We start from the raw sequence: 12726 nt of genomic DNA on the forward strand, positions 1-12726 counted from the left end.
AGTGGTTCCGATAACATTTATGAATGTCTCATGTCATGGTCACACTTAATAAAGACAGATGTTCCCATGAGTATTAATTTATATTTATCAGGACCAGATCAAAGATCAATTAAGATGATTTGGTAATGGCCTGGGATGTTTCTTTGGGATTGTTCCTTGTAAATATGGCTATAAGTTTGCACAAAGGGTTCTTAAATGATATGTGCATAGACTGGATTCGATTGTACAAGAATTGCATCTTGCTTGCTGTGTCTTAGGTAAAGACTTAAAAAACCTGCCTCTGTTGAAGTTTGTCAGTCCAATGCAGTAACGTTGTCAAGTTCAGTGCAATGATGTTTAAAAAAGGGGCATTGTACATCGCCGTGAAATGGAAAAGCGCAAGTCAGAAGAAGAAGTGCAACCGTGATTGCTGCAATATTGCCGAAGAATCTATCAATAAAGGCCAATGCTGCAGTTATGTCGGTTCAAACGACACATTTAATGAAGACCACTGTCAAGGTGTAAGGTCCAAATAACAGCAGTGTGCAAATAGCACGCACACCTAGCAGAGATGCCAAAGTTCATGATCGTACCTTTGTCCTTACTGCCATTGCTGTTGGGCGGAACCTCTCCATTAGGTCGTGGCGTAGGCAGATCATCGTCATCGACATCCTCCTCCAGCTCCGCTAAAGCGTGACAGCATCATAAGACAAAGACAAAAATCCCCAGTGCAGTCTTTAACACACTGTTGCGGAAAATGCTGTTAGCGAACACCTATGAAGGCCGGCACGGCACACGAGGGGATGGGTGGTCAGCATCACGCCCGGCCTCCTTTGTCTCCACAGTGGTGATGTTTACACATTGCACCAGGTACTCATTTAAGGCTGAGTCGACCTAGGGGAGGCCAAGGACCGGTTCAATATTTCCCACTGTTATTGGTCATGGGGTGGAATCAAACTTGGGTCGCCGGGTTTGTTGCGCAGTGTGCTAATTGCTGCACCACCCTCTCTCACTCTCCCCTCATGTTTAACAATACATATGAACTGGAATATGTTTAAACGAATGTAAGAATCAACAAAACAAATCGAATCTAGTTCAAAGTCAGAAGAATACTTTAAAAGATAATGAACTACAGGCTTGTGTTTTTGGCCTGACCTGACACTGATTTTTAAACAGACACTAAAAGAAAATTAAATACTCTGAAATTGTTAAACTGGTTATAAAAACAACTCAACAGTGAACCATTATCACAGTCCATAACATTATCATTCAGTGATTACATTTCAATGGAAATTTTATTTTCATTATCAGTCATCCTCTCGTATAGCAAGCGTTTTGCACAGGAGTCCGACTTTGTGAAAATTCCGGCTACTTGTAATCCCAATAAATGCAAAAGCGGAAACATCCCTGATTTATAGTTTGTGTTTAATGGCTTCTGCTCATCAGCCACACTAGAGGCAACAATGTGGAGCGGTAAATCACGCTACTCCACTGTGGCAATAATTTAGACATTGACCTCTATTGTGAATGTGGTCCGCGATGAGCTGTTAATAATTATTAGTGTATGGGTTTGAGTAAGACTGGACCTTTCCAAAACCACTTCTGCTCTGAATTCTAAATCCGAGCAGTTGCTTTGTACGGATCTCATCATCTGAAAGTTGGAGTCAAATCATCTGACAAGAATCGACATTCAAACCATTCATGATGTATTCCTTAAGAATTACCCACTTACCTGACGGACACATATATCCTGCTTGTCTAGTCGATAAGCAGCATAAACGCATACAAACTAATTTCTAAAATATATATCTTTCTTCATAGTGTCCTCTATACAAGTGTAAAAAAAACATTGATAGCTTATACAGCTATTACTGCTGTTGATGGTAGAAAGCTCTGTTTGGCAAGCAATATTTTCATATATATGGATCCTTTTACCAGTATTAGGAAAGTAAATCACATGTTTTAGAGCACTGAGTTAGACTCGACTTATTAAAACAACTACATTTCTAGCATTCACTTCCAATCGGGTTTACCATCACCTTTGTTTAACCTACCATATCTGAGTCCACGAAGCAAGATAACTGCACTAACAATTGCATAAGGAGGTCATTGTAAATGTCTCATTGCCTCCAGGGAATGCTCCCTAAGGTTACAATGCTACAGTGGGTCTGAGCCATTTGGCCACTTTGAAAGGAACTCTGCCATTTTAATGTTAACTACTAAATGGTTCTTAATCGGTATTGTGAACCTTCCCAATCAATTATTAATTTAAATATCGCAATGGGCAGCCAAGCAGTGTTTTATATACAATTAGATCATGCAGGTTAGGCTCTGGTAAAAAATTAGGCATGATAAACTTCCGTATGGTTTATGGTTAAGTGCCCGAGGTTATGTTGAAAACTAAAATGAGTTTACGGACTTATAGAGTGAAAAACGTAACTCTCCTGTGTTTTTCAATCGTGACAGTGATTGTGTGTAATGGGCCACACATTTGCTACCGTTATATAATTAAAAACAAAGCTCAAAAACAAATGTCAGTATGACAAGTTGGCTGCCGAGTGGCTGTGGATGATTTACAGTGCAAGTTGATGTTTAGTCTTCTATCCCAGGGTTGTTTCATTTGTTCCTGTTAACTTATTAATGAGTAAAACTAACCAACTAAACTTGAGATGGGAATGGCAGAAGAAAACGTGACTGGGTGCACAGATAATCTGGCTAACAGTGTTATTCGAGTCTCCAATCTTGTATTTATTTATAGAGAAAGTGTCAGGGTACTGACCTTGAGTTACAAACGATGAGTGCGATAAAGTATATTCGCAAAGACACATGAGGTTAACAATGATGTTATGGAATCCAGCGTGATATCCATCAACGGGTGAGACTGATGAATACAAAAAATCCATCCTGGAGAAGAACAATTCTCCCGCACCCAGGCAATAAGGACTGAAAATATGTACTTGTGAAAATGTAAAAAATTGCAATAAGGTAGTTATTAATATATGGATGATACAAACTGATTAGTTACAAATTACAATGCAGGTGAGAATCTCAAGTAAGACAGATTGCCCAGCTGCGCACAGAGCCACATTGTATACGACCATCCCCACCGAAAATGTAATCAGATATAATGATTCACAATTTGCTGTAAGTTATAAACATTAATTTTAACAAGAAAAAACCGATTGGTCCACACCAGAGACAGCTTTCTTTAGAGCCGTCTCAAACAGTGTTCGACTAAAAAGTTTCTGTTTGGTGTTTTAACATCTTAACGCCAGAAAGGATAAAACCTATTTTTATATTTTGATGCTGCCAAAGGGGGTCCCCCCCCATGATGTAGCTGCTCACCCCGAGCTCTCAATGTCCTGATAGTGGCATTGTCTTGGTGCTGTTCGCTTTTTGGCGTCCTCTGGTCTAACATTGTTTGAAACTAGGCTCTCAAGAAAGCTCTCTCTGGTGTGGACCATTCCGTTTCAAAAACAATGCATATACCATCAGAGCATGTATTTTTGTTTGCATGTTCGCCACGGGTAAATGTCGTTAATGTAGACATGATTTCTTGAGGAAGGTTTCTGTTTGGTGTTGTAACATTTCAACACAACTGTTTTATTGCCAGACAGGGTAAAACGTATTCTTATAGATTGGTAGAGCAGCCAGAACCAGCAACAACAAGTGCCCAAGCTCTGTGGACCTAATTAATTCACGAGTGATTATACACGCGGGAGGAAACACGTGTACCCAGAGAACGCCCACGCAAGCGAGGATGGTAACAACTCTATCTCCGTATAGACTGAATACAAATGGAGATACATCCTTTGTGGCATTGCATACCCTGGCAAGCCAGGAGATGGCAACCTCGCAGCCCCAGTGGGTTTGGCGAGTTCACGTAATTTTGCGATCCACCAACAGGCGTGCCCGCCACAAAGCCACAAGAACCGCCCAAGCCAAATACTGTGCAGGGGTTAAACAACCACCTGAGCCAACATGGCACAGGGATGGCCTTATTCAGCAGTAGATTTGCAACAGAGCATTCTTATTTGCGTGTCTTGCGACAGATACGTGTGATTAATTGCAGACTTGATGCCTTACAAAAGGTGTCTATTTGGTGTTTAAAATTATGTTTTATTGCCAGGGTAAAACCTATTATTATTTTCAGATTTACAACATTATGTAAATTACTCAGTTATGTTTATGTCTAACATAGTCGATGTAATAGATTTTTTTTTTTATATCCAATTTTAATTTTACCAGGTAAGGCCCACTGAGCTACACAGCTCTTTTTCAGAAGTGACCTGGCCACAAATGACAACTCAACGAACTTGGCTTATCACGTGGAAATTTATAGCGGCCAAATCCTCAAAACGCACGTTTCTAAACGTGGAGGGAAAAACCGGAGGACCCTGAGAAAAATCCACACGACCACGGGGCAGAACATGCAAAACAATTTGCTTTGATAAGTTACGGTATTCAATAAAATCGGGCACCGCTTATGAAACTCCATTTTGACGTAACGATGGTAACGCATAATGGCCCCGCGAAGACCGTCCTCCCCCAGTTGCCTCACCTGTGTCCCGGTGCAGGTAGTCCTTGGAACCCGCGCAGGCGTTGAAGTACTTCTGTAGCGAGTCCACCTGGCGGCACAGGATGTCTCGGAACGTTTCCAGCTCCAACAACTTCTCCCTGAGGCTGCGCCCCTTCTGCAGCGAAAAGGGACACAGCCACCGCTTGCCTTTTGCGTCGAGATGCCACGTGGTCGAGGCCGTGCAAAGGCAAGCGGGCTTCTGGGCGGGACGCGTCATCAGCGGTTGAGACCAGCGGCCCGAGCGGCAGCCAAAGGAGGAAAACACACGCCTGGAAATACGTTCTTTACGTAGACGGAGCGATGAAATTAGCGTGGGTAGAGGTGTTGAATAGATGGCTACTTCGCAGGACTAGGAGAACAGTTGGCGACGACTTGGGGAGGCATTTATCCAACAGTGAGATTAAAAGAAATTAGCCATTTAAATAATTAGTTACAATACTTTTTTGTCGCTATAAAAGAATAAAAGCAGAAGTACTGCAGAGAATACACTGCAAGCATATTTCGTTGGAAGCAATGAGAAACATTGTGCAACACCTAAAGGGGGCATTGTGGGCTCCTGCTAACCAGAAAAAACAACTGTTAAAGTAAAATAACCCATATTTAGAAAAAAGTTTAGTATTAAACCAAGACTAATATCTGATAAGAGTGGGTGCTTGAAGAATAAACATCTGGCAGTTCACCAGCATTGGTTTAAGCAGGCCTAACTATGCTGATGAGGCACCGAATGTTGAAACCATTACAGAATTACAGTGTTATTTTCTAATTGCTTATGCCTCAAAAGTATAGAAAATAGCTATTATTCCCCACAAACTTTGCTTTTGTGACCAGGACTTTATGTAAAGAAATAACACAAATGCGCACGTTTTCTCATTGAAAATAGGTACATTTATAAATATCACTGTCCTGGTCACAAAGTCAAAGTTTGTGGGGAATAATAGCCATTTTCTGTACTTTTGAGGCATAAGCAATTGGGAAATAACACTTACTACCCAGGAACAAAAAATATACATTTTCTTGTTAGTGTTATTCATTTAAAAATGAACTGCGAGAAGAATGTGGGATTGATAGGATGCAATAAGACAACTATTTTCACGTATGTTTGTATGTAGAGGGGCATGGAAATGAGGTGTATGAATTGTCTGCTCAATGTTGCAGAGTTGGTTTCCCAAGTGTAGGACAAGGGGAGGTCATGGGCGAGGCATGAGCAGCGGATTAATCAGTAACCCGCACTGAATGCTGGCATAGAAAACAAAACCTATGATTGTTGAAATATTCAGCCAGATTGTAATCTTCACATAAATGTTGTTCCCTTTTGATACAATCTACATTTTTATGGTCATGCACGAGTATGCAAAGAAACATTAATAGAAATGTCCCGGATATCATGCCTAGCCACTCGACTTTGTTTGAAAGGGTAAAGGTGCTGCCACCCAACTGCTTGCTCACGTGACTACAGTCGACGCTGGATGGAGCTCTGTGGAGCCCCCTCGAGAGGGTATTTGGTCTACTCTTCCACTCTGGCCAGATGTGAAGAAGTGGAGTACCCACTCTACCCCGCAGCATGCATCCCACTGATCGACCAACTGTGTGTGCTGTACCCTTTTACTCCACTGGGTAGAGAGCAGGGGAAGGTGGGTGGGAAGAATTTAAAAACGTGTCCCATTGTTTCAACTGTGTCGCTGGGAGATTAAATCCAACTGGCGATCCTTTAATTGCAGGTCCAGTGTGCAAATTCCTTATGCAATGCATCCATAAATACTTAATTTGCATGAACAAAAACAATTTTAAACACTGAAATGCAGACAATGGAATTGGTGCATTCTGCAATTAACATACTTTCTGAACTTAACCCAAACGTTTGTTTGAACGACCGCCAGCTACTTTGTAGATATCATTGCATTTAAGAGCCCACGGGTGGCACCTTTAAGGAAGAGGTTGAAGTGGCCGAGAAGCTGCTCGTAGCAGAAGTGACCGACAGCATGGAGCCATGGCGGCGCAGATTTGCTTCAGATCCATAGCCGGACTCCGCCTGGAACACAACAACATGCCCACCAAACACACGGAAGTTATCACTTTCCATCACACACAGCTCCCGAACGTTCAGTCAAAAGTCATCATCACAGCTGAGTAAGTGGTGCCACCCCACAGCATCACTGCTTCCTTCTGATATCACACAACTGGTGCAGTCAGATCTAAGGACTTCGAACCCGAGTCCCATCAGAAAGTTCTCAGAGGCATCTCATCTTACCTGGCATTCCATATCAGTCTGCTTCCAGTGTCAAAAAGTTATGTAAAAGTTTAGAAGTCGAAGCTATATGATCTGGTCACTAAAACACCTCCGTACTTTAATCGCAACAATAATTTCCATTGGGAACACTGGTGTCTGCGTGTTTATTTTCTTTAAAAATATTACAGCAATGAACATCACTGAAACGCAAAAGTAATGTATCCCTCTTGCATTTGGCCAACCAATTAACTTTATTTAGAACAAGCACAGGATCCCCTGAGATGAACAATTCTCTTCTGCTAATTAATCCTGGAGTAAATACAAGGGGTGAAATTGGGTTATATATTTAGCACAGCAACCAACACAATGCTGACAAAACAAAACAAGGTGAGCATTGAGTACAGTGAGAGGGCTTTTACTACAATTACTTCATGTTGAGCCAACGAGCCAACACAAAGATGGGGCGCCGCGGTGGCGAGATGTTATCTACCTCGCCTGGTGTACAGGAGGTCGTGGGTTCGACCCCAACCCTCATGCCTATATATATTTGGGGCTGGCATGTTCTCCCTGCGATTTTTCTCCGGGTCCTCCAGTTCTTTCCCTCCATATTTAGAAACATGCATTTTGAGACTTTGGCTGCTATAAATTTCCACAAGAAAGCCACTTCGTTGAGCTATCATTTGTGGTCAGATCACTACTTAAAAAGAGCTATATAGCTCAGTGGGCCTTACTTAGTAAAATTTAAATTGTTTAGTGACATTCCTGAGGTCGTGCTCGTGTGTGTACGAGGTCGTATGCATGTGTGAATTCGTGCTCGTGTGTGTACGAGTTCGTGAGTGTGTGTATTTATGAGGACATGCGCGTGTGTACGAGGTCGTGTACGTGCATATACGAGGTTCATGTGCGTGCGTGTATGAACAAGTGGCACTAACCAGCACAAGGTGGGGGGAGGAGGTTAACAGGGGGAGTGTATCTGTGCGAGTGCTGCTTCTGTCACAGCAGATGGGTGGGGAAGGGTTTTGCTCATGCTTCTGTAGGTGGCACTAAGGTGGTGCCAAGACAAATATTAATATTATCTAAAAATGTTGTCATATTTTTCCCAACTTATGCCAAACATGCCAATGGAATGTAGCCATGACGGGAAGAATCCATTTGTAAATATCACAGAGAAGCGTATCTCCTCTGTCCGAAAAATGGCATATATTTTTTTAAATTCTGAAAAAAATGTTCAAGTCACTTTTTATCTTTACACAGCAGGCGGTGTGCTCTCCCCCACACGGATATGAGATTCAGATTGTCGCATGGCAGTCAACCATTTATATAGATTTTTTCATTCTCAGAAATGGAATTTAGTCAAATTAAGTGCAAACCCAAATAAATCTATTATGAGGGGAGTTTTTGTTTTTATGCAGTTATTCGTAACCGAGCTGAGACCATCAACCCGCTATGGTTGAGATCAGGCTTTAGCCACGGGCAGTTTTCCAACGTCGAACCCTCCGCCACAATCTCAGTCGTGCCGGCTCAACGCTCTGGCATCTGAACCACCTGCCCACCTGGAATAATAATCTTGAAGTGGTGCAACAGCAGGTAGGCAAGTGACTTCAGAGTTTCAAAACACTGAGGTGGCACCGCTGAGATATTGAGGCTTGAATCTGGGTGGCCGACTATGATGGAGCCAAGGTTCTCAAGCCCTGTGAGAGTTGACAGTGTCAGCCTAGTCATTACCGGCTGTACAAAGTGTGTCAGAGTTAAGTCTTATGAGATTCGGTTCTGCACTCAATTTGGATAGGTTCCAGCTGTGACAATAAAAAAGAACAATTCTCTTCTGCAAGGACAAAGATAAAACGGTAATTTTCTCTCCCAATACAGCTAACAGATAACCATCCCATTACTTTGTCACCAAATCAGAAGACTAAAAACTGGGATTGCTGCAATATTATCATTTTGAAGTATTGAAGGAATATTACACGAGCAACCTAATCACTGACGATATTTAAAAAATCTAATTATATGATTATCGTGGATCTTATAGCGTAGGATATATTGTAGTATCGCCAAATCACAGCAAACTGAATAATGACACATTGCATTAGTTCATAATCTCCAACACAGCCCAGCATAAATGGCTGAATATACAATTCTTACATTCTTTTCTAAGCACATAATACATACTGGCACGTTAGCCTTTGCCAACAATGCGGCAACCTTCCTTACTTCAAGCATAACTCTAAATAATTACGAGCATTGTTGTAGATTATATAAATAATACAATAAGCACCGTCGCCTTCACTTTTAATCCATCTCTCCACGTAAAAAAACATGTCTCCTTCATATTAAAAAGTGCATAATTTCAGCAGCATTCTTTCAAGATGAGCAAACTCTATGTTTTAAAACAGTGTCTCATCAGCAGTCAGGGTTGCTTCAATCAATGCAAGTGGACTGCCGATCTTCAAGGGCAAGGACCCTCGCCTTAAAATATGGGGTTCCAGTACTTCAAGCAGCTTTGATCACCATAGAGCTCAGGTCATGGTGGAGATTTGTAAGAGACAGGACACTTCCAATGTTAGTGAATCTCATTAGCAAATGAGAAGTCATCTGTGCTTGGTAAAGCACTCACTACCCAGCACTCCACTTTCTGAATATAAAATCCTCTAACTTTCACGGGTATACATTGCCTCAGACCCTTCCACCAGCTCCCAAACAAAACGTCCTGCATTAACTATAAGATTGGCCTCACTGACATCAAGATCCTCCATGGACTTGCCCGTGCCCAACTCTGTATGCATGTTGAACTTATTTCGCGCCATATGTAGCCAACCATGCCAACTCTCTTCTCTGCCTGGTCTACTCCCTAACACGTTCTCTCCGCTCGCGTAATTCAGGTAACTGCTTGAAACTCTCAGACTGCCTCCATTCAATGAGGGGTTACTCCTCTGCTCCTGCCCGTGTTTTGTCTGTAATTACGGTACCTTCCCCCAGTAATCTGTGCTGCAAACTCCCTGCCCTTGCTCAAATCTGGGCTCAAGACCTTCCTTTTTCTCTTCTGCTGTCAGTGGTAGCAACTGAGGGCATGACGGGTTTATTTTTTCATTCCCCTTGCTCCATGCACCCTGTACCAGTCCTGTTCCGTTGTAATGTGCCCCGATGCCCACTTTATTGAGGGCGATATTGGCACGTAAAATAAAAAGGTTGGTCGATTGACTGATGCATCTAATATAGAGATGCATGTATAAATGTATATATGTTAGCTATGGTTCCCTGTGATACACATGAATGGATTTTATACATCCTTTTGAAATGCAGCTTCATTTAGTTGTCCTATGAACCCCGAATGTTTTCTTGATCCAGCTTGAGATATCCTACAAAATAAGTGCCAATGGTCTCTCAGTGGCTCATCGGCTTGAAGCAATTTGTATTCCATGAGAGGCGACAAGCCTCTCTAGCAACCACTTTTAAAAACCGATTGATGTTATTGGCCATCTCCTGTTACAAGGAGAGCAGTGGTGGGGGTAAGTTAACGGACACTAATGGCCTAATTCACAATAATGTGCATCATGCTCAGTGGGTTGCTCAGGAAGGTCAAGTCAACGTTTCGAGTCAGCATAACCAGGATTTACAGTTTCCGGTTCATATTCTCAACATCAAAGTTGCCTCATTCCCCAATGTTTGTCTCACTTTTCCGTATCCCTCTTCAAATACTCGATCTCCCTATCCTCTCTGTGGCCTTGTGACGAATGTGCCCTCAATTGGTCAAGATTCCAGTCAAGATCGGTGGAGGTAGGAGGGAGGTAAAAACCAAGTATAACCAGTGATCCAAATTTAGTTTCTTTTGTGTTAGACCGTGTAATTATAATGCAAATTTACAACTATAACCTTCTGTCACCCGACAGAACCAAGTTGTCACGTGGACAAATATGTCACCGGATTTGGTTTTTCTGCAAACCGGAGAAATGTTGAAAAGCAAGAGAAATTGACAATTATTTTCCAGCAATGGGTATACTGTAGTTGAAAATTGGAATTATAACTTAACTAACCCAGCAGAAACTCAATCTGAATCTTAATATTGGTCGTGAAAGCCTACATATAAAAATTAAGTTTTACCATTGTCTTCAAGACTCTATAAATTCATAACCATTTGTATGTCTACATTTTATATCATTGTGCTTTTGTGTTTATTAAGTGATTGTAAGAGGCTGTGGCACCACTGCCTGCAGTGCTGCGACGTAATTACATAGTCTGGAGTCAGCCCAGACAAAGCAGCCCAGCTACGTTATGCGAAACAATCCGATGGGACTGAGGCCAGTCAGGTTTTGCTGTCACAGGTCCGCTTTCCAAGTCACAAGAACAAACAAACCTGGATAAGTCACATTACGATATCAGCTCACCTACTACTAGTCACAGAAACATGACACGGACATCCAAGAAATACTGGGCCTACAGCCATATCTTACACATAAACTATAATTTTATATGATGTAAGAATATAACATATAACATATGAATTTGCATTTAACATGGAACCCATATCGTAAAGAGGGGCTGAGATTCTTTAAGATCAGTTCACAAGCATCGATTCAAGCAAGCCTGACAGCTTGAGATACTGTATGTCGAAACAGGTCCAGAGTTTGCTCGTCTTGAACCAACGCTGCTGAAATTATGCATCCCAGAAGGCCATGTAGCTTATGTGTTTTATAAGAAATAATTTAATATTTTTGACGTGGAAACAAATTATGTGGAGATGTATTGTCTTCTTATTGATTCTGTTAAAGCACTAAACAAGTTACCCAAGGTTAACTGTCCTGATAAACGCATATTTTAAAAGGAATACATTCATTAAAGGACTCATACAAAAGCCAATGACACACTTCACACCGATTGGTGGAAATTTCAAAGTGTCATTGTGCTGTACACATATATAAATTAAAGTAACCAATTGACTGTGCCGACTGCTGGGATTAGAGATATAGTACACCGATGTGGAATTACAAGGCCGTACAGTGACAATCTTGACAGATAATACTGGTTTAAGAAATGCTTATAAACATCTTTAAGCTTCTAAATATCTCATTTGAGCTTCATGGTCGCCCAACCCAAAGAATACCCAGAGACATCATCCATCTCATTCAGTCTTGTACCGACTAATCTGTATTAATGCAAAGAGTGCCTTAAATATTGTAAACAAATGGCTACTTATTGATTGACAACATTAGCAACAACAAGATAAATAGGAAGAAATTTCCGTGAGATTATAAAAATGCCTGCAATGCACACGAATGAATAACTCAGCAATTCAGCTGCATGCACTCTGCAAGGAAAACACTTGCAAATGCTACTCGAACAAAATATGCAATATCCCAGAAACAAAAATTTGAACGCGCCAAAACATTACAAAATGCACAAGCGGCTTTACCTTTCGGCATGTCCAGCAGCCAAGGCACGCCATGCCAGTGCTGCAGAAGATGGTGCTTGGGGGGGCTCCAACCCCCACCTCCCCCCCCCGCGAGATAAATACTTAATGTCTTAAGGGTGTGTGGGGTGCGCCTGCATTTGCGACTACAGGCAGGCGAACTGGATCGGTGGCTCCTACTGATTTCAGCACAATTCCGCCCGGAAAAGCCTCAAGGCCCTGCAGCAGGATCCTCGGCCGTTCAATAAGCAGGTGTGGCTGCATTCCAGCGAGCAGCAGGGATACTTAACCCATTCATTGTGCGCAAGACATCTCAAAGTGCAGCGTCTGTCTGTTACGCGGTGCCATCCTGACACGCGTTTGCAAGCTGGGTTGAGAGAGATCTCTTGTGCAAGGGAGACAAATAATACGTTGCATAAGATCAGAATATTTTAACTTTACACTTACAAATGTTGAGCAATGATTACATGTGAACTTACAACTGTGAGAAAGGCCACGATCACTGCAAAACCACTGCATCTTCCCAATTTTAGA

At 41.9% G+C, this 12726-nt stretch overlaps 1 protein-coding gene across 3 annotated transcripts in view; it reads right to left on the bottom strand.

The window, feature by feature from the left end:
• The window catches only part of LOC144953765 (ceramide transfer protein-like), a 95481-nt gene that overhangs the window by 42889 nt on the left and 39866 nt on the right, over positions 1-12726 (bottom strand). For all 3 annotated transcript variants that reach the window (XM_078884385.1, XM_078884398.1, XM_078884404.1), the window contains 3 exons: positions 6480-6587; positions 4541-4673; positions 573-665 (listed from right to left, as the gene is read on the bottom strand). In XM_078884385.1, coding sequence (XP_078740511.1) covers positions 573-665; positions 4541-4673; positions 6480-6587 — 334 coding nt within the window. The remainder of the gene's footprint in view (positions 1-572; positions 666-4540; positions 4674-6479; positions 6588-12726) is intronic.

This window comes from Lampetra fluviatilis, chromosome 3 (assembly GCF_964198595.1).
Source record: "Lampetra fluviatilis chromosome 3, kcLamFluv1.1, whole genome shotgun sequence".
Lineage (NCBI taxonomy): Eukaryota > Metazoa > Chordata > Hyperoartia > Petromyzontiformes > Petromyzontidae > Lampetra > Lampetra fluviatilis.